Source organism: Ostrea edulis, chromosome 1 (assembly GCF_947568905.1).
Source record: "Ostrea edulis chromosome 1, xbOstEdul1.1, whole genome shotgun sequence".
Lineage (NCBI taxonomy): Eukaryota > Metazoa > Mollusca > Bivalvia > Ostreida > Ostreidae > Ostrea > Ostrea edulis.
Window position 1 is genome coordinate 67,280,540 of NC_079164.1, and position 24,034 is coordinate 67,304,573.

Sequence of the window (24,034 nt, forward strand, 5' to 3'; positions counted from 1 at the left end):
TAGTTCCTGGTTGTGACAAGTGAAAATGTGCAGTCAGCTGTCATGTATTACAAAAGGCATGGACATTGCAAAGTTACTATCGCAAAGAATTAAGGGAGAAAAAAAGGATCATTTGGAGATCAAGCCCGGGACCCTTGCACTACTATTAGATGATCCAACCACTGAACTAACTGTAACAGATTTTTGTATGGGACATACAATAATGTCCGATACAATACAAATGTATATGATGGAAAACACCCGAGGTACTGCCGAATTGATCATACATGGTCACGTGGTAAAACCCTTTAAATACGGCGCAAACTTGCAGCTGTGAGTTAGTCTGTCGAAGATTGTTGCAGCGTTAACATCGGTGAGATCAAAGTTGAAAGTATTAGATAGTTTAGGTATAGGCCTAAGAGTTTGACAGTGTTAGTAAGTCACCATTGCTATGCGATATGCTTTACGTTGTCAATGTATGTTCCTTGATATGATTTAGTGAAGTAACCAAGCCGACATATGAAGTAGGATAATATTACTACACTGAAAAATTGAAACCTATTTCGGAAATCATACAAGAACTCTTCACATAGAGATGAAAATATAATTTTGGGAAAAAAATGTCACACATGACGTTATTTGAAATTTATTTTCAGTAATGTCAACAGTCAAGTTGACCAGCAAATATTGAATGACAAGTCAGTATAAAATAGTAAATAATTGATTTATTTCAAAATTTGAAAACATGCGCTTTTCAGCAAGCTGAACATGAAATGTTTCATGCTTTGTTACTTTTCCAGCAAGTATTGTTTGTACAGTCTTTCGTTCTTGGAGTCCTTGAACTTGGGCACAAAATTGATACGCAAAATTTCCGTGAAGCCTTCAGATAGTTCTGGAACTTTTAATTTAGATCTGAAAGAGATACAATTAAAGAGAGTTGTACATAAAGCATGTACTGTATCTAGCCCCTAATACTGAACTTAGATTGCATTAAATTGAAATGATTTTTTCCCCCTATCGTGACTTTCATTAATGCTTACTAAGTTGAAGTACATGTATTGAGTTTATTTACATTGAAACTGCAATGTTCTAATGTTGACTACTGATATTTGAGTCAGTCCATTGGGTTGCTATATAATATATCTTTTGTAGGCAGAGCTAAATGTAGGTCTACATTATCTATTTGGATTCTTTTTTAACAAGCAAATTCATTGCATTTATGACCTCTTGAAGTTATGCACATCTGAGTTTTCAAAAGGGAAAACATTGTTACAAAGACTCTAGGAATGCATCTTATTTAACATTCCTCCTGAGAATCTTTCACCCATATGGAGATGTAAAACTCTATGGGAAACACCATTATGATTTATGAAGGCTCTTGCAAAAATTAGAGCTCAGTCCCAATACAAGAGATGTCATCCATAGCACCTTGTTTTGTTTTTTTAAAATTACCTTAATTGCCCTGGAGGCCATTGATTTTTTTATCATACCAAAAGTGATAAAGGTTTTGTAATAAACTCTTCATGTGAAATCTGAATCATTTCTGAGAACTTCAATCAACTTCCTAATTTACTCGGACCTTTTGACTACCCCCATAATCGGGGTCATTCTTTAAATTATGGAGCCACTTTAGATGATGTATCATTGCTGAAGCTCAAATAGAATTATGTCTGAGAAAGCATATGGAAATCATTGTTCATCATGTGACATTCTGACCTGAAGAATTATCAATAAAGGGGTCTTTCACAATATATCTTTCCAAGCATTGTATAATTTGTAAAACAATAATGTACTTATTGTTAAATCTAATAACTCCTATCACTTTTAAACTACTGCCTTCATTAATTTACTAATTGTCAATGTAATAAACTGCTAAATCTAACAGTTTAAGAGATATGTAAATTATATGACTAATATCTATCCAAAATAGGGCGAAAGTGGGATATAATTTACAAATCCAAATTTTGCTGATGTATTGCAATAGTGTGGAATTACTACAGTGCCTACAGTTTGCCTGCAGATATCCTTTTTACAAGGCTATAACAGCAAATGAAAATTCTCAACATCAATTGTCACATTTTCTCCAATATGCAAGATCGAAAATGTGCATTCCAACTTGGTTTTAATTTTTTCTTTAACTTCACTATCTTGTGAGACCTGGATATTGAGAGAATTGGGGAACTCTCAGCACCATCATAAAGTTCAAAATCATGCATGGTTTTAGTGAAGGTGCACTTTCAATGATCACTATTGACTGTAACAATGAATCTCGGATGAGAGGGGAAAATACACAAGCACCCTGAAATGAAGTGTCTCAAATAAGTGCAATATTTAAAAGTTATTTTGAATTTCCATGTGTTTTGCTTCATGTTTTGTTGAATTTTTATGACACGCATGTGCGTTCTCTGGAGAAGTGGCTCAAGTGTTAGCATACAGTGGGGTAAGGATTGTTTCAACACTCACTTGAATGTGTTCATGATCATGTCATTGATTGGCTGATGGGACTTGTCAATCATCTCCCTGTACTGTGTGCAAAACAAAAATTTTTTTAATCAACACAATGTTCTTGAAAAGGACAAAATTCTGAAACAAGAGTACAAGAAACGGTACATAATTCGCCCATGACAGCTTATATAGGGTGTTTTTCTTAAGCCATGAGTTGTAGAACTTTACTAAGGTAGTATCAGCCATCATCAACCTGTGACATACTTTCTTTTCCATCATATAAATAAAAAGTCATAGCTTAAAAACTGTGACAGGAGGTAAATAGACAAACCAAGACTTCTGTGTGAAAAATATTTCCCAAAATTGACCAAGTTCAACAATCTGTAAATATTTCAAACATCTAAGAAAATTAAAAAATTGTTGAAAATCTAAAATTCTTGCAATATGCACACCTTCAAGTTGTTTACAAAGGCCCTAGCTTTAAATTGTGAGAGGAGTTAAAGGGACTAATTCACGATTCCCCCCCCCCCCAATTTTTTTTTCACTTTAAATGATAAAAATCTACAGTCTAATATGTTTAGAAGGTTTCACAAAAAAATTAAGGTTATCCCCCATGACAGAAGCTCATTATAGAGTTTATCATTTGTTTTGAAAACAAAGATTGAGATGTGTTATTGTTTACAGGGTTTTCAAAATAATTGTATATTGGACCAAGTTGAAGTTTAGTATATATATCACATCTCAAGTATACTTTAGGTAAAATGTGTCATTTAAAAGTTAAAAGTTGTGATTGTACAAAGTGAAGATGCTTTAAATTACAAAATTAACGTTTCACTGGTTTGTTTCCATAAAAAGACTCGAGTATTTGTTTACATGACACAGAATCAAAGCTAAAATACATGTATTGCTATTATCCTTGCATTCAGACAGTCCAAATTTTGTTATTAAATGAACTATATTTTTAATTTTTAACATCAAAAATGAAAAACATTTCTTTCAAAAAACATGAACCAGTCCCTTTAAAAAGATAAACCATGTACTCACTTTATATTTCCTCCAAACTGACTATAAAGTTCAACAACCTGTAATTAGTGCCCTACCGACCAAGTCGACGGGACTTTCGGTTTGCGCTCCGTCCGTCAGTCCAGTTTTCCGCCCTTTTTTTCTCTGTTCTTGCAGATATTTATTTGATATTTGTTATGTCGCTTTGCCATAACAAGTTACAGTTCAAGTTCGAATTTCGTCTCGGTCCGTTGATTTTTCACTTAGTTATGGCCCTTGGACTTAGAAAAATAGCATGAATAATCAGTTTTCCAGAATTTTTTTGGATGTGTTTGCAGATATTCAATTGATATTTGGTACATTGCTTTGTCATAACAAGTTACAGATCAAGTTTGAATTTGGTCTCGGTCCGTTGATTTTTCATTTAGTTATGGCCCTTGGACTTAGAAAAATAGCATGAATTATCAGTTTTCCAGACTCTTTTTGGTTGTGCTTGCAGATATTCATTTAATATTTGGTACATTGCTTTGCCATAACAAGTTACAGATCAAGTTTGAATTTGGTCTTGGTCCATTGATTTTTCCCTTAGTTATGGCCCTTGGACTTAAAAAAAATAACATGAATTATCAGTTTTCTGGACTTTTTTTTTGGTTGTGCTTGCAGATATTCATTTGATATTTGATACATTGCTTTGCCATAACAAGTTACAGATCAAGATAAAATTTCATATTGGTCCGTTGATTTTCCATTAAGTTAAGGCCCTTGGACATAGAAAAATAGCATGAATTGTTAGTTTACACCCAAGTTTCTTATCTCTGTAGATAAAATTTAAGAATACTACACTCATTAAAACTTCTAGCATAGTAATACAATAATATAGCTAAATTATTCATAATCATCTACATGTCACAGTTTATTGACTTGGTTAAAGATCTAAACCTAATTATAAATTTGTCTTTTTTCTTTTTTCTACTCGAATAGTAGTTGATTTTCAATCATTCCTATCCTGGTTCCCCAATTTTCCCTTTTACCATAACCTACATATTAAATGAACGTTGAATATTGTTGTGGTACAGTAATTTTTGCAACCAGTAGGGGACTGTATTGTCATGCAATACTCTCAGAATGCTTGTTCTCTTAAAAATTAAAGAAAATCAAAATTCTATCAAAAAATATGCACATCTTCAATACCCATACAAGCATTGTAAAATAAGAAGATCCTCACTTGAAAACTGTGGGCGGAGTTAGATGGACAAATTATGTACTCTCTATGTAATGTTTCCTGAAAACTCATTTAGTTTAATGTGCAATTTTCTCAAGAATTGAAGAAAATCACAATCATATCCACATGCACATCTTTAATACCTATACAAACGCTGTAAAATAAGAAGACCCTCACTTGAAAACTGTGGGAGGAGTTAACCGGACAAATTATGTACCCTCCATATGACATTAATAATCAAATAAAGGGGCAAACCTCCTGCAAAAGAGGTAGAAATGGATCAAAACTGCAACATGATCTAGAGTGACCTACGAAGAAGTCACATACATTGTATGTAACAAGTTTCTACTTGATATGTGACGGAGAAATGAAAACAAAAAACCCTGAATGGACAGACAGAAGGATGTACAGACATTGCTGTACCATAATATGTCCAGTCTAAAGATGGGCCTATAAAACTTATATAAAAAAAAAAAATAGAGGCCTATGAGCCACATCACTCACCTGAGTCACCTTGGCTCATATTTAAAGATTTTCCCTATATATTTGCATGTAAAACTTTTATCCCTATTGTGGCCCCAACCTACCGCCAGGGGCCATGATTTTTACAAACTTGAATTTGCACTATGTCGGGAAGCTTTCATGTAAATGTAAACTTCTTTGGCCCAATGGTTCATGAGAAGATTTTTTCTATATTATATATTTGTTTGTAAAACTTTGATCCCCTATTGTGGCCCCATCCTACCCCCCAGGGCCATGATTTTAACAAACTTGAGCTGAATCTGCACTATGTCAGAAAGCTTTCATGTAAATTTGTACTTTCCTAGCCCAGCGGTTCTTGAGAAGAAGATTATTAAAGATTTTCCCTATATATTTGTATGTAAAACATATTGTGGCTCCATTCTACCCCTACCCCCAGGGGTCATGATTTTAATAAACTTGAATCTGCACTATGTCAGGAAGCTTTAATGTAAATTTCAACTCTTTTGGCTCAGTGGTTCTTGAGAAGAAGATTTTTAAATGACCCCACCCTATTTTTGTGATTATCTCCCCTTTAAAAAGGCATGGCCCTTCATTTAAACAAACTTGAAAGCCCCTCATCTAAGGATGCTTTTGGCCAAGTTTGGTTGAAAATGGCCCAGTGGTTCTGGAGAAGAAGTCGAAAATGTGAAAAGTTTACAGACGATGGACAACAGGCGATCAGAAAAGCTCACTTGAGCTTTCAGCTCAGGTGAGCTAAAAACACATGTAAAGCAAGATTTTCAGAATGCCACAGAGACAGAACGAGGTGCATACCCTCTCATTACAAGTGTCTAACCTGTGTTATACATACCCTCTCATTGTGTCTGGCCTGTGTTATTGTTGCAGTGAAGAAAAAACATCTACAAGGCACCTTGGCTGTCTTAGCACAGTTTGTATACCTAATCAACAGGAAAAAAATCTAGATTATTCCTCCATGTCTTAGCACAGTTCGTATACCTAATCAACAGAAAAAAATCAAGATTATTCCTCCCTGTCTTTGAACAGTTTGTATACCTAATCAATAGAAAAAAATCTAGATTATTCCTCCCTGTCTTAGCACAGTCTGTATACCTAATCAACAGGAAAAAAATCTAGATTATTCCTCCATGTCTTAGCACAGTCTGTATACCTAATCAACAGGAAAAAAATCTAGATTATTCCTCCATGTCTTAGCACAGTTTGTATACCTAATCAACAGGAAAAAATCTAGATTACTCCTCCATGTCTTAGCACAGTTTGTATACCTAATCAACAGAAAAAAATCTAGATTATTCCTCCATGTATATGTATTGTACATTTACAATTGTATTCAGACTCAGAGATTGCAAAATCTTCATACTGGTACTTGCTGGCCAGAAGATCTACTCAGAAATGCTGGAAAGCCTGTCTAATGTAATGAATATAATAATGTAATAAGTGTACTTGCCTCTGTCTAGACTCTTTGTCGGGGTTAGTGTTGTCAATAACAACACTCTGACCCTCTCTCAGAGCTTTAGCACACACATCGACACATTTCTTCCAGCTTCCCAGTGTGTCCTGTCGTAAAAAGTCAATTCAATGTTTATCTTTTACAGCGCAATACATTTGATCTTTATTTGTGGTGTTATCAATAATATTCAACAAAAAGTGATAGTTTTCATTTAGTGTAGTTTTAACACCTCTTTTCCCCATGTGCTCTACCCATTTTATAATAATAGGTGTATACATGTCCTTTTACCTTCAAAGCTTGTCAAATTATAAGTAACTTCTTGCATACATGTAATTCAACAACTTTGTCTGCATCATTTTTAATTATTTGAAATCTCAAAAATAAACCTTTTATACGCCTGAATATTATTTTTATAATGCCAGTGTACGAAACTGAAGAACTGATGTGCATGGGACATTTAGTTTTTTCCGACATATTTAATGTAAAGGATTAATAATTCAAGGTAACAAAAGAAAGAACCAGGCTAAACAAATGCAATACATTGTTTTTGACACACTGCAATGCCTTTAGTATGTGAAACAGGTGACGTTCGATGGCTCGAACTTTAATTTCTCAAAGTTCTTGATCCCTGAAAATGAAATCAACATCCTCCATCCTGAGAAGTGAAATTTGGGTCATTCATTGTTTTTCACTCTCAATCTCTCGAAGTGTAGCATATGCACACCATCACTCAAGCATATATTCATTTCCACTTTTAGGTGTTTATTTAGGTGACACATTGCCTGTGCCTCCTCATGGGTTGGATAGTTAATTCTTTAATTGGTGAATTTAACCCTTTACCGGTGCTTTGTTTTGGTTAGATAATTCGTCTATTGATAAAACTTACTACTTATTTGGACTTGACTATGAGACGCTAATTTTGAGAATTTAGAGACATAACAAGGAAACACCGTTATTCATTAGAATGTGTGCTTTGTGTAAAGCGACTGGAAATTGTGACGATTATGCTCTGTGTAATTTGTGACTGCAAAATTCCGTAATGTACGAGAAATTGTGTCTTGTAAATATATACACTGTACATGTATGTCTATCTTAACATGAGAAAAGAACAAATACATACATAAACTTTTTAAAAAATCTTTTAATCTATGCAAGATATAGAGTTCTGTGTTGTTGAAATCAAGTCAATTGCTTAAAAATATGAAGGGCAAGTCAAATCAATGCATGTTGTAAATATGCACTCCAGTTACTATAAAATCTGAACCATAATGGTCAGACATTTGATTTCCAGATTTGACTCAACTTTCAATCTCTTGAAATTTCAACCCCTTGAAGTTATCGAGTCACCTGTATAGGAGGAATATTTTAATATCTCTTACCACTACAATATAGATGATACATGTATTGTTTATGCATTTTAAGTTCATTATTTCCAAATGATACACGTATTTCACATTTTTGTATTGGTAATATCGACTTGTCTTAATCACTTTGGAGCTAATTGCTTACTTACTTATATGTTTTTCTTGCAACAGTAAAATATGTCACTGATGCACGATATTAAAACAGAATTCTTTCTCTAAATAAACACACTTTTCAACATATTATAATAAAGAGTGTTGAAAAGGTGAATTTTTAAAAAATATATAAGTGTGGCGCGAAATGGATACGAATCGTGACAAAAACGAACCTCTGCATTAACTTACTGAGTGACACTAACTTCTAGAACTGAGGGTATAAATATGAACCGGTTTTTTAAAAAAAAAGTTCCCATAATTTTTTGTAGGTTTTTTGTGAATTTCAACCCCAGGGCAGTGGTATCCCTATAATATCCTATGATTGTAAATTGTTCTTTTAATTGCAACCTATCAAAATATATATCATAAGTCATGATTTCATTTAGGGACAGGCCTGCCCTGAAGGACTTCAAGGTCAAAGTTGGTGCTAAAATAGGGAAAACACTCTTTAGATAAACTTTGAAGGTTAATTTCAGCATCACAGATAACCAATTTAACGTTAGAATTGTAAATCTCAAAAATTCAAAAATATACAGCAAAAAACAACAATGAAAGTTGATGTAACAATGACTTTTCCAGAAAATTGTTCTCCACTATAGGTCTTTTCTTTTGTTACCCTGAAATGACCCTTACACAACACATACATTTTCAAGTTCAAACTGATAACGTTCATATTTACTCATGTACAGAATACAGTATTGCCAGCACCTTTCCACACACAATACGTATATAAGAGGGCTGTTCGATATGTAATGTGTATTATACCACAGCGCGATAACACTTTGCAGGATTTCGTGAATGATAATACTCTTGAATAGCTTTATTCAATAACTTTCCAACGGTATAAACACAAGCCTTCAGCTCCACATAGTTTTAAACTTATAGTAATTTCAGTAGAGCCAGTCGTTGACCACTGTTGTAAAAATGGTTGGGAAACGGGTTGAGAATATTGAAGAAATTAGAACTTATATAAAAGTTCACACAAAACTCAGTCATTCGGTAATGCAGATTTTTACTGAATTGGGGGAAGTTTATGGGTCTGATAAGGGATCTTATGAGACAGTTCGTAGATGGAGAAATAAATTTCTGATTGGCACAGAGTCCGTCAAAGATGGAGTAAAATCTGGCCGACCTGTGACTGTAACAGGCAAGGCAAAAGTCAGGGAAATAATTGAAAGTGATGGCAGATACACGATTCGTGATATTGCCAAAGCTGTTGGCATATCATTATCGCGTATGCATTTCATTTTGAAGCGTCTTTTGAAAGTACGAAAGATTTCTGCCAGATGGATACTGCATATATTGACAGATGACCAAAAACAGGTACGAGTACAAACCGCTAAGCAATTGCTCAAAATGTTTCCAAAATTCAATTAGAGACAATTTGCAAACATTGTTACTGGTGACGAAACATGGGTTCACTATTTCAAACCAGTAAGAAAAATTGGAAACAAAATATGGCTAACTGACCATGGTAGAAGGCCTGTAGTTGCCAAAAGAACCAAAAGCACAAAGAAGGTTCTTTATTGTATATTCTTCTCATGTGATGGTATAGGCGTACAAATTCCGGTGCCGAAGGGCAAAAGTGTTACAGGTCAGTATTACCGAGATGTTATACTAAAAAAGCTCAAGAAATATTATCACAAACGACGCCGTGTCAGGATTTAGGCATGTTCGTCTACTTCATGATAATGCTCCATCACATACATATACATCTGAGCTTGTAAAGCAATTTTTTAAGTCGGAGAAGGTTACTGTCTTGCCAAACCCACCATATTCTCCAGATCTAGCCCTAATGCGACTTTTTTTTCCTTCCAAAACTTAAAAAGTTCTTATCTGGTCGTCGTTACAAGTCCCGACAAGCCCTTGGCTCAGCCATCAGTCAGTGCCTAAGAGGTCTACCTAAATCAGCGTACTGTGACGCATTTCAGAAATGGATTCAGAGATTGAAATCATGTATTTCAAACCACGGAGAATACTTTGACGGGATGTAATGTTCTTTTCACTATTTGAGTCAAATGCTTTTAAGATATCGTACAATACACATTACATATCAAACAGCCCTCGTATTGCTATGATTTCTTACCCTATTGACATGTACATATCCTTTGGGAATCATATGCGTTTTGGAGAAGAATGATTTTCCACCTGTAAATGGGGAAACTGAATGAATCCACTTCACACAAACAAATCTGCCATTGTGATAGTGTTCTAGGTCAAGTATTCTATATCATATTTTAATATCACATCTTGCAAATAATTTAAAGGGAAGTAGTGTTGCAGAGGTGTGTGTAAGTGGTCCATGTGCAACAACAGAACACGCTTTATTGCTTTGTGATGTCTTTTTTTTTAAATCATAGTTCTCGTACAAAAACATTCAATAAGACAAAGAATAAGAGAATGGTGACATTAAAACTGACTTGTGTTTTGGACTTACAAACATCCTAAAGTTAATTTGTGTATTAAACTTCAACAACATTTGTCTAAGCTGACTTGTGTACTGGACTTACATGTACAAACATATTCAAGCTGACCTGTGTATTAGACTTATTAACGTATTCAAGCTGACCTGTGTATTAGACTTATTAACATATTCAAGCTGACCTATGTATTAGACTTATTAACATATTTCAAAAAGCTGACCTGTGTATTGGACAATTAAGTTGACTTACATGCTGGAAATCCAACCAAAACCACAACCTCTTGTGACTTGGAGGTCAAGGAGGCGCTGGGAGGGTCCACAATACGAGCAGACACTGTAGCCCTCTAAAATATATACAAGCACTTTGTAACCCAATTGTGATTTTTAGATGAAGCTTTCATTCTGTTAAAATTTCCTAAACCTTTTTTTTAGCTATGAACACCATGTGATACTTACAGGATCAAACTCGGGCAATGAAAATGGTGCAGTCTTCTGGAACATGAAAAACTCTTCTGGGGTGTAAAATTTCACTCCGATGTTCATAGCAAACTGCAATTTAGAACAGAACATCTCATTAAATAATCTGTGAATACACCAAGAAATGTGTATCAGCATTATACCTGTCTTTTTTTTTCTGGCATGTGTGGAATTCTTCAAATGCTTGTCACTCAGTAAGCATAGGAAAACAAAATAGAAAATACCATCTCTATCATTATAAAGGAAAAATCTCATCTTACACATATTACAGCTAACATGGCAGAAATTATACTGTGCATGGCAATCCTGTTATTCAATATTCAGATTATCAAACAGATGTAAAAATAATGTTTCATTAGAAAACTGAATGTTGGGATCCAACAGAAACATGCACCAGCCTAACTTTAATTTTGATCTCTCGTAACATGCTGGTTCACTACTGTAGATTCCTCCCGACATGTGTGTAAATTATATTTGTGTTAGTTCATAAAACACCTCACTTATGGAATCAAAGTTCTTGCTTTCATCTATTTAATCAATTTCTGCAGATTTTCAAAAATCCTTTAGAGTATAGCACTTGTGATTTTATGTTCTCGTGAATTGATGCTACAAAGCGATTTTGCCATATAAGTACTTGCGTGACACAAGGTATCTACAGTTTTAATCTTTTACCAGCCTATCGCTGCAGGAAAAATCTTTCTTCTTTTTGGTTGCCCATTTTTCTGGTCGTCCAGCTGCATCTGTCTCATAAATAGATACAGAACAGTTGTACAGTGTGTTTATAAAGTTTGCAAAGCAAAGCTTTGTTTGCAATTCTACAGTACAGGACAGAAAAATTATATTTTACCTCCAACATACAGACTGTCATCAATATTAACTTTGATTCCATCATTGGCTTTCTGAAAGATGTAAAATGCTCCTATATACAATCAAATGTGGTATAGGGTTATGTTAAACTTCATTTGTAGAAAAACTTGTGCATGAATTTTGCAAAAACTAGTTACTGTGATGGATGCATCACAAAAGGGCCCCACTTCGTGACATTATTTGCCAAGTTCAACGTCCATAACTCTATCAAAACAAGATAGTGAACCACTGACACCCCTGTAAGGCTGCAAAGTAGTGGTACCCAAAGAAAGGTCTGGTTACAAGGAATACACATGTGAAATATGAAAGCCCTATCACTAACCATTCAAAAGTTAAGCATAGTTTAAAGTTTAAAATCTATATGCCTCCAAGGATTATCCGAAAAAGTTCTGACAGGAAACTAACTGTCAATGCATGGACATACAGACACACTGACAGGCTGATCACTATTGGGTCGCCTACAGGTGTGGCCCTAAATTCATATTTTATGTCATAAGAGAGAGTGTTACAATGTGGCTTATTCGACTTGTTCTACTTCGACTTGTTCTATTTCGACTTGTTCTATTCAAAACTTGTTCTATTTTGACTTTTTCTATTTTGACTTGTTCTATTTCGACTTGTTCTATTTAATGTTTAAGGATATTTGATACAAACAAAAAATGGATACATGAACGATAGAATTGATATATATTTTTTGGCTTAGTCTGGTTGTAATAAGTACAAACATAAAATTCCTAAATAAATAAGGGACTGGACTCGTAAATTTTCTATGATGCTCCAAAAGTTGAAATACATTACCCCTCCCTATGAACTTAGTAGAGAAATTTTTTTTAAAAATGGGGAAAAGTTACATTCCACATTTTTTGGTATCAAAATCAAATTATCTTTATTTCTAAAGTCAAACATAACATAACAATAAACATTAGCTAATTACTGACTTGCACGAATGTTAGCGATAGGCTGTCATTTTGTGGGAGGAAACCGGAGTACACAGAGGAAATCCATGTGCCTCTTACATACAACCACTGCCGATCACAGGGGCCGAACTCGAGTCGCACATACAACCACTGCCGATCACAGGGACCAAACTCGAGTCGCACATACAACCACTGCCGATCACAGGGGCCGAACTCGAGTCGCACATACAACCACTGCCGATCACAGGGGCCGAACTCGAGTCGAACATACAACCACTGCAGATCACAGGGACTGAACTCGAGTTGCAGTAAAAAGTGAGCGCGATAACCACTATGCTACCCGAACACCCACAGATACACAGTAAATTGCATTTATTTTACTTGTAAAAACAAATTTAGTTTTCCTTTTCATTATTTTTCAAAAGAGTTTATAGCAAGTGTTGTTAAATTAAATACTTGAATTTAGTTTATGCTTTTAAAGCAATATTGACTGTCCCGACAATACCAGAGTAGCATCACGAAACTGCTAACAAAGCCTTCCCATAAACACAGCAGCTTGCTGAGACAAGAAGTGCCACATTCCCAAAACTGGCTTCAAGTACACCCTATCTCCAATATAAACAGTTACTTCACCTGACAATGGTTTCAGGTACACCCCTACCACACCCCTCCAATAAAAACAGTTGCTTTACCTGACACAGGAAGTACCGCATCCCACGGGGTTGGCTTCAAGAACATTCCATTTACAACGTAAATTGTTGATTACATGAGAAAAGATATCTAAGATCCCATAGGCTGGATTCCTGTATGCCCTGCTCCTATTACACATAGCTGATTACCTGACACAGGAAGTCCCACATCCCCTGGGCTGGCTTTCTATACATCCCACCCCCTGTGGAAATCAGGATCTATTTAAAAAAAACGTATCAACATACATTTTTGGTATACAACATTTCCTTAAGTACTTTGATGGGTGAATGGTGCAAATATCACTTCTACTGTATTACACAACAAAAAATTATAAATCGAGAATTGTTGAGACATGAAAAAATTTACTGACTAAATTCACGCTTAATACAATATAAAAAATATTTTGCAGAAATTCTGCAATAATAAGTAATATAAACAATACAAATTTAATATATCTAAGTATACTTCAAGTCATAAGAATTGATAAATAAATTCACAATGACCTGTGCTGGAACTCCAAGTTTGTCAAGAACACTGCCAAATTTTGTCTTCAAGTCTTCAATGGTTGTTTTTCCTTTAGATACACCGAGCTATAAGAAATTGTACAAATCACAGTAGGCATTTGTGCTACCTTTCATAAATGTAAAATGAAGGCCATTCATACTTTATGAAGCATGTTAGCACTTTATGAAAAGTATGCCAGCATGAAATATACCACTACATACATGTACTCTAATGTATTTTCAACAAGAGGCCCACTGGCCTTAATGGTCACCTGAGTATCATAGCCCATACAGGGAGTCTGATATTTGCATTTAAGCCTCAATATGGAGTCCTTTGCACATGTCTAAGATCTTTCAAACTATGCATACAATTCATATTCATTTACAGAAGAAAGAAAAATGGAAGTTTAAAGCATATAAATCATTTTGACATCACCACCACCACCCTTCCCGAAACACCTTGGCCGTGAATTTCACAATTTAGGAGGACATTGTGGACATCATAAACATGCATTTAGTTTATCTCCCTGTGAAAGTAGAGATGACGAAAAATATATTTTTTATACATTTTATAATGTGGCCTGAACCCCTGACACAGGAGCCATGAATTTCACAATTCTGGTAGAGAACTTCATCATAATCATGCATTTAGTTTTTCTCAAAGAATATATGGGAGTAGAGAAGATTTTCTATGATTTAATATATTTTCACTATATGGCCATATTGGCCCTGCTCAATGGCCTGAAACCTTGATATATGGGAGTAGAGAAGATTTTCTAAGATTTAATACAATTTCATAAAATGGCCATAGTGGCCCTGCTCAGAGGCCTGAACCCTTGACCCAGGAGCCATGACTTTCACAATTTAGGTAGAGAGCTTCATGGACATCATAATCATGCATTTGCATTTAGATTTTCTCAAATGTGTATGGGAGTATACAAGATTTTCTAAGATCTAATCAATTTTTTCTATATAGCCATATTAGCCCCACCCCAGGGCCTGAATCCCTGATGCAGGGGCCATGAATTAGAGGGCTTCCTGGACAATATAACCATGCATTTAGTTTTTCTCAAATATATATAGGAGTAGAGAAGATTTTCTAAGATTTCACACATGTTCACTACATGGTCATATTGGCCTGAACCCAAGGGCCATAAATTTCACAATTTTAGTAGAGGACTTCATGGACATCATATCCATGCATTTAGTTTCTCCCACATGTGTGGAAGTGGAGAAGATTTTAGAAAATTTGGCCTTTTTTAAAGCATATTTGGCCCTGTCCATGAGGCCCCTGGGGTGGGAAGATCATAATTTTCAAAATTTATATCCTTCTTATCCTAGATATGCTTCACACCAAAAATGGTAACCATCTACCTTGTAGTTTTTATGAAGAAGTTAAAAATGTAAAACTGTTAACGGACAACACACAACGATAAACGAAGACCAACAGCAATAGGTCACCTGAGCACTTGACTCAAGTGATTTTTATATTTACATTCTACTTTCATTTCTGTCGGAATTCCCAGCTGTTAAAATAGCGTACGATATTTATCAAGTAGCTGTATTCATATGTGCAATGGTTACAACTGCATTGTGCTCTAAGTAAATGTATATATTTTAATGCAACTATACCATAAAATAAAATTGTACATATGTATTATGATAAAACTGTACCAGTTAAATCTTGGCAATCTGGAAATTTTTTATCTCCCTGAATTTTAAAGTTTCGACAATATCTCTCACTGTGGTAAATTCATATGTACTAAATAACAGTAAACACAGTAGTAATTACACTATTTCAATTCAGTGAACGAAAGAGAAAACTTCCCACCTCCTAATAATTTTTTTAATAGCATTATAACATCTAATTCTGACCTGATTAGTAAAAAAGACAATTTTGTAGCCATCTGCATGTAATTTCTTCAACCTGCCTGGAATCTCTGGATAAAGGATTCTGAAATGTCAATGGCAACCAATTATGTGTTTGTAAAACAATGATGACCCCATATGACAGCAAAGTAATTCTGGTAGACCAGGTACCTTTAGAATGGTCTTGTCACAAGGAATGCACATATGAAATTCATAAATGAAAGCCCTTCATGTATCGCTATTGAACCCTTTAAAAGTCATGACCTAGGTTAAAGTTTTTCAAAAGTTGGCCAAACTCCAAGGTCAAGGTCATAACTTTTAGTACCAAAAGAAGGGTCTTGTCACAAGGAATATGAAAACCCTATCAACAACCATTTAAAAGTTATCGTCAAGGTTAAAACTTTTTCAAAAGTAGGTCAAATCCTCCAGGTCAAGGTTGCAAGTTAAAAAATTTAGGAACTAAAGGAAAGGTCTTGTCACAAGAAATATGCATATTAAGAATGAAAACCCTATCACCATCCATTCAAAAGCTATGGCGAAAGTTAGTTTTTGCAGACAAACAGAATGACAGACAGACCAAAAACTATATGCCCCAAATCTCCGATTACAGGGCATAAAAATATGAGTACTTACTATCCGACAGCAAATGATTAATACAGGTCTATTTAACTGTCTTCAACATTACTCAGTTACAAATTCACGAAAAATGAACGTAAGCAACATTTATTGAGTACAGAAAGTGAATGCTGTATCATGTGTAAAATATAAAAATATGATAGAAATTTCCTTGCTTCTGACCTACCTCCAGTCTCCTGAATGAGTAGGAAATGTTTTCCCAGACTGAGTTGTGATGATAGTACCATCAATGTCGAAACCCGCAATCTACAGGGAAAATAAGAAATTCTTACAGAAATCAATATCAGAAACAGATACTAATACAGATACTAAACATGTTTTTTTTTAATCTAACCTTATCTTACTTTTAGTACTTTGATTTTATCTAACCTTATCTTACTTTTAGTACTTTGATTTAATCTAACCTTATCTTACTTTTAGTACTTTGATTTTATCTAACCTTATCTCTAGCCCTCACTCCTTTCCGTGTACAGACATATAATTTCTCAAATGGCTGCCATTTTGTCTCGGTTGCTGGTGGACCCTCTGATTCCTTTGCGGATCTATTTAATGAATCTGATCCAGCTGAAGAGCTTTTAGTTGCAGGGCTCTTACATGAACCAGCTGATGTTTTCTTCAGGGATGAACCATCTGACAATGTTTTTGACAGACTAGATCCAGAGGTTTCCCCACCACCTCTCTTCCCTTTACCTGACGATGTCATCTTTTTCTGTTCATTGTCAGCTAGTAACCCTTCACTGTCTGAGGAGAAAGCAAACTTTTTCTCTGCAGCATTTTTCTTCAGAATTTTCAGTTTTTCTTCCAGCTGCTTTATATCTTCTTCGTCTTCCTCCACAGCTTTGTCTGCAGAACCGTTCTCAATCTCATGCGATTTTGATCCCTGTACACTAGATATCCGTGGTTTTTTTACCTTCGGATTGGAAGATGTGTGGTCTGATGCAGGCCTTTTCAAAGCTTCTTTCTTTTCCTTGTTCTTTTTTTCAGAATTTTCAGTTTTAGGAGAGCTTGGTGATTTTGGAGATTCCTTGTATGTGAATTCCACTCTTTGAGGATACATACCAACCAGAAGATAGATAGTACCACCCTTTGGAAGTTTGCATTTTCTGTCTGTAAAATAATAATTTTCTAAGTACATGTGTTAGGAAAACGTTTTTTAAAAGGATGACCTTTAAAGTGATTCTGTGGTGGGAATAATAAAATTGATCACTTTCGAGATTTCAAACTAGGGTTGAAATGATTAACCGAAATATCGATACTGTTTAATATGAATGCTCGATTCAATTTTCGATTCGTTGCCTCAATTTTCGGTTCGATACATTTTTTAACATCGCGTTCTAAAAGATATATCAGGCTTGAACCGTCGTTATAAATTTTGCATGCACAAGGGACAAAATGGCGTCCAGTAACAGTCAAACTGTTGTTAGCCTTGAGTTTGACAAAAATAATGAACTTAATCAGTTTAAATTACAGAGCCGACAGGCGTCTTACCGTTCGGCTGTTTGGAAACAATTTGCTTCTAAAATTGAGACTGTGAATCTTCGTAATAGATTTTTTTTTCAAAGTTATTATTGGTTTCTTCTGTAAAATGTATTGTATTGAAATATTGAATTGTGGCATAAGTATTGCAATACGTATCGTGTAGGAAGCGCATCGTTTCAGCCCTATTTCAAACATCTTAAAACCACCCACAAAAAGTTACAAAACCTACAGGATATATAAAACCCAGCACTCTGAGTATCCAATACGTCTTACCTAGTCGATACCAACAAGGTAGAGAGAGACCAACCAACTTCATGCCGATAGAGCAGTGACCTAGACATATCACGCCTCCACAAATTAATGCACCCATAATCCACTTCACCTTTATTTCTTACCTTTCTCCAACTCAATTCCATCAATGGCTGACGAGTTTAATCCCAGTTGCCTAACAGTCACTTCTCCTGATTCCCAGTCAGCAATTACCTCCACTGCAATAAATAATCTACATGTCAGTGATTACCTCCCCTGTAAGAAACATAATCTACATGTCAGTGATTACCTCCCCTGTAAGAAACATAATCTACATGTCAGTGATTACCTCCCCTGTAAGAAACATAATCTACAAGTCAGTGATTATCTCCCCTGTCAGAAACATAATCTACATGTCAGTGATTATCTCCCCTGTCAGAAACATAATCTACAAGTCAGTGATTATCTCCCCTGTAAGAAACATAATCTATAAGTCAGTGATTATCCCCCCTGTAAGAAACATAATCTCAGTGATTAACTCCCCTGTAAGAAACATAATCTACATGTCAGTGATTACCTCCCCTGTAAGAAACATAATCTACAAGTCAGTGATTAACTCCCCTGTAAGAAACATAATCTACAAGTCAGTGACAATCTCCCCTGTAAGAAACATAATCTACATGTCAGTGATTATCCCCCCTGTAAGAAACATAATCTACAAGTCAGTGATTATCTCCCCTGTAAGAAACATAATCTACAAGTCAGTGATTACCTCCCCTGTAAGAAACATAATCTATAATGTGTTCACTGCAATTTTTTTCAGTTCATCATACAGATCCCAAACATATACTGCTGAAACAATAATATTAAGTGCTTTTGTTGTCCCATTCTATATGCTGTAACACGTCTTCTCTCTACAATACATATGAACATGTTTTTCTAGTTTAATTAGTTAAGTACAAATCAATCCTTTGGCTTTTCTTTATCTCATGTTCATAATTTGTCCAACTTTGTCTGGTTTTGGACTCTAGATTAGAAATAAATATATTCTATACAAATGTAGCTCTGTCTTAACTATTATATAGGCATATTTTCAGAAATATTATACAATAATCAGGGCTTGAAGCTAACTTTTTATGTCACCAGTCCAGCCGGACTGATGGTGTATAATTTCAACCAGTCCGCAGAAAAAATTACCAGTCCAACAGAGTTTTCCAGAAATAATCAAACTTAAATGTGGGATTCATATTTACGAATCAGATTCGTTTGATATTATAATAATCTACAGATCGAAGCATGCCAAATGTGTGTATAAAATTTCATAAGTATATTTTCCAAAATGATGCTTTTAAAATTAACCAGTCCCATCGGACTGACTAAAACAGATGTCAGTCAGTCCTCCAGACTTTTAATCAGTCACAGACTGACGGGCATATGTTAATTTCGAGTCCTGATAATCAGTTCAAAGACTTCTTGCACCCTAGGCCAATATATTTTTAAAACCAATTCTTATCAAAACTTAGGAACCTTTTGAAAATCTAAATTCTGTTACAAATATCCAAGAATCTTGCTACCAACACTTTCAAATCTCTGTTACTTTGTAGCATGTCTTTTCAAACCTTTGAACTGCAATGAAACTCCTGAGCTTGACAGGCAGTCAATACACAGTAAATTAATTACAGCATACACTTTAACAATTACCTTTTGAAAATCTAAATTCTGTTACAAATATCCAAGAATCTTGCTACCAACACTTTCAAATCTCTGTTACTTTGTAGCATGTCTTTTCAAACCTTTGAACTGCAATGAAACTCCTGAGCTTGACAGGCAGTCAATACACAGTAAATTAATTACAGCATACACTTTAACAATTACATGTTATTAGTTTTGTTGGTCTTCACCATTTTGTGCTCTTAAATGAAACCCACAAAGTTCTGAAAATAAATAAGTTACTTACATGTACTTGACTTGATTTTAAAAGAAATCTTAAATTCAATTAAAACAATTTGACATTTTTAAGTTGTCATTGACATTGGCTTTTAATAAATATACTGTAAATGCTGGATTCAGAATGTAATATGCGGTAAATAAACCAGTCAGCACATAAATATATGCAAATATATATATCATTGTAAGCGCAGGGTTTTGACACAATCTGACCAAACTGGTATGCAAAGTATATAGAGTACTCCTATTAAAGTATAAATACACACACACTTGCTCAAATTGTGTACAACCCCGCGATTGTATGGGCTATACTACAGGAAACAATTTAGACTTATAATTTGGATTTTTGCTTTCCCACTTAGTTTTAGCTTAAGTTGTTGAATAATTATGGACTAACATCTCATGCCACAAGTAGAATTTTAGTAAAAGACTTAGGTACTTCAAAAACATAGAATGCACAGATTTGATAAAATGTGGAAGAGATGGGAAAATATTTTTGAATAATTTCTTTTTTATTTTTACATGTTTTTTTGTTATGCTTCAATACTGTACAGCAAGTGACCACAGGAGAGAATGAAATGTATGTATGATTGATTGTCCGTTTGTTTATTTGTCTGTGTGATTATATTGTATGTGTCAAAAAAAAAAAAAGAAATTAAAAAAAAAAAAGAAAAAAAAAGACTTAGGTACAGGTGACTCTCGATAACTCGAAGTTCAAGGGACCTTGATAAAACTTTGAGAAATCGAGAGTTCGAGATTCGGAAATTGAAAGTCCGCTGGTATGGTTCAGATTTTACAGTAACCCAGTCTTCGACGTTAACCAGTGGCCCGATGGCCGAGGCCAGTAAAATCGGGATAGGGCTTCTTAAAATATTGAACCCAGGAGCCCGGCAGGCCTATTTATGTTTTCTTATATGTTCTGTATATATTACAAATAAAGCGTGAGATTGACTCAGACTTTGTCATGACTTAGTAGTCAAATTTCGCATAGAAAAACGATTAACCATGCTGCCTTTTCTGAAGTATAGGGAGGGGGCTCGTCCGGGAAATTCAAAACCACCCAAACGTATTTCACAATAATAACCATCAGATCATACAAGGAGAAAAGAACGAAAATTTATGCCCCATTGGACCAAGGGTAGGCCTTGGCTAAGACTTGATTCTGGAGAAAACAAAATGTTTTGTACGTGGTGCATACAAAACAAAGTAGAACATGAGCTGCTGATGTCATCTGCGAGATTAATATGTTGAAAAATAAAATAAGATAATCCTTTTAATGTCAGTTGTTCTCTAACTATGATCATCTTGACCTGTATTTTCCTACAGTAGAACTGTGCATGTATCTATAGAGTAGAATAAACATGCAGCATCTTGCAAATGACAAGTGGTCAAATTAGAAAAAAACATTTTGGGCCTGTAAAATATTGTTCGGGCTTGAACAATTATTATACTGGGAGGCCCGAAGGGCCTGTGCTTCACAAAGTTTTTTGTGAAGACTGGTAACCGGAAATGTATACCAACAAGATCATATGATAGAATAGTGCACTGCTCCTCTTCAATGGGTGCAGAGGGTTGCTATAGCTAGCAATGCCAGTCGAAAATTTTTAAAAAATATATCAGCATGTTCGATGTATAGAATGCCCATGAAATACAGGTGTCTTTCGATGGCTCGAACTTCAATCTCTCGGAGTTTTATCAAGGTCCCTTGAACTTCGAGTCACCTGTATTTCATGGGCATTCTTTTCATCGAACATATTGATATATCATACAAAACTTATTATTACTGTCAATTCGGTACATAGAATCACCGAAATTACCGCTAATCACAGAAATTACCAAATAAAGGACCGAAATGACCAATAAAGGGGCCGAAATTACCCCAGTGTATGTTCATCTATATACCATCTAGTCACACATCAAATTTCATGAAGATTGGTAACGATTTAAAGGATTTATGGTCATTAAACCGATTAATGTGAAGCGTAAATTTATACGAGTTATTTCCCATGTTTTATACATCGTATTCATGGTATTGATTTATACAATATAGTGTGATAAATAGATAAAATGAAATATTTGTCCTGAATTTTATATTGCCATTTTGATCTTACTGGCTATTTATTGTTCGCTTACTGAGTACCTGTCAGTAAAGGGAAGACACTCAGATTCACAAGACACAATAATCGGTTTTATGGAAAGAACTCCTTCAAATCATAACCAATCTTCATGAAATTTGATGTGTGACTAGATGGTATATAGATGAATATATACTGAGGTAATTTTGGTCCCTTTATTGGTAATTTCGGTCATTTCTTTGGTAATTTCGGTGATTAGCGGTAATTTCGTGATTCTATGCACCCCTGTCAATTTTAGCTGAAAACAACATGAATTTATCGGAAATTTGCAGTCCTGATTTTTTTTCTATTCTGACTTTCAAAAAGGCTATAGAAAACACACATAACAAATTTTTTTTTTTAATTTCATTTTAAAAAATTTTGACTGGCATTGCTAGCTATAGCGACCCTCTGCACCCATTGAGGAGGAGCAGTGCACTATTCTATCGTATTTTTAAGCTAAACAATTCATAATAAATCATCGCGCTTTTAACAACAATAGATCAAAATAATATTGCAAGGTTACATTGCTTCCTAGAACACCTGGGGTCGATACATCTGGTCGCCTCACTCCTTCCCACGTACACTGGCTCCCTGTCCGGGATCAGGATTGGGTCGTGTGTGTTGTTTGGACAGATCAGTCGGCAACCCTTGATCACTGTCATGGCAGGATTTTATTTATGTTGCTTCTTTTTAGTTTAGTTTACGTAGAAATACAAACAGCATCGTACACACTTACAATATCACCACACTCAGACTGGCGCTTTATGACTAAAGAGTATTTTACCTCCTAAATTGAAGAGCATCTATGGAACACAAGACGCACAATCGAAAGAGTTTCTTGATAACATTGGTTTGGACGATATTTTTCGGTATTCAATTGGTGAAATACGAAAGCCTAGTGAGTTCAAATTAAGAGTGTGGAAAAACTCATTAAAGTCGTACGTAATATTGAGATATAAAGTCGTGATAACAAGATTTCGCCTACCAGTGACCTTGAATTTTAAAAACGAATGGGAAAGAATGAATTTATAGTGTAACGGGAATCTTGGCCACGGGAACCCAAATTCTGTATAAGGGTCACAACGACCAAAATTCTATAACCAGAACCAGTATATCAGGGGCAATAACTTTGGTGATCGAATGCCCTATTAACACTGACTCTAGTAAAATTCAACCCAGGTATCGTTATTCCTGAACTATATACATGTACACCAGTAAAGAGTTTACAATTTATTAATGATTTAGGATTGATTGATCTTGTAAATGATATCAAATAACAAATTGAATAATGAAGTAACAAAGTGAGTAAGTAAGTAAGTAAGTAATTTATTTCCAATTTTGGGCCCAGAGGGCATACAAAGAATACAAGGTTCATATACATAAATCATAAAAGAGTGATTATCCAAAAGATAGATGAAAAATAAAATGTGTGAAAAGTGTAAAATGTGTAAAAAGTGTGAAATAGAATCAAAGTTGAAATGAATCAACAAAAATGAAATGTTTGTAAGAGAGGTAAGAAAATGTGACGGAATGAAAATATCTGAATATGTCCCTACTGATTTCAATAATCTTAAATATTTCCAAAAAATAGAAAAAGAATGAGCTACATCTTGATCTAAGTACTGCGTAGAATATGAATGTCAGTACTAAACAGGTTGGGAACACTTCCCCTATAGCGAGATATTCTCGCTAAAACGCGATTATCCCTAAATATATCCCGTACAACCGAGAAAAACACCCGTGGA

The 24,034-nt window shown here is 34.8% G+C and overlaps 1 protein-coding gene across 1 annotated transcript; it reads right to left on the bottom strand.

Annotated features, from left to right (window-relative positions):
• Positions 1-684: 684 nt before the first annotated feature.
• LOC125646497 (bifunctional polynucleotide phosphatase/kinase-like) lies at positions 685-23,074 on the bottom strand. Its single transcript, XM_048872828.2, has 16 exons — positions 22,813-23,074; positions 18,372-18,464; positions 16,937-17,604; positions 16,664-16,743; positions 15,868-15,946; positions 13,993-14,079; positions 13,639-13,707; positions 11,863-11,914; positions 11,688-11,755; positions 10,995-11,087; positions 10,789-10,882; positions 10,203-10,264; positions 6,597-6,706; positions 5,982-6,069; positions 2,443-2,504; positions 685-891 (listed from the first exon to the last, which is right to left on the bottom strand). Exons 1-16 carry the CDS (start codon positions 22,949-22,951, stop codon positions 768-770), a joined length of 1,968 nt encoding a protein of 655 aa, XP_048728785.2. The 5' UTR covers positions 22,952-23,074; the 3' UTR covers positions 685-767.
• Positions 23,075-24,034: the final 960 nt, after the last annotated feature.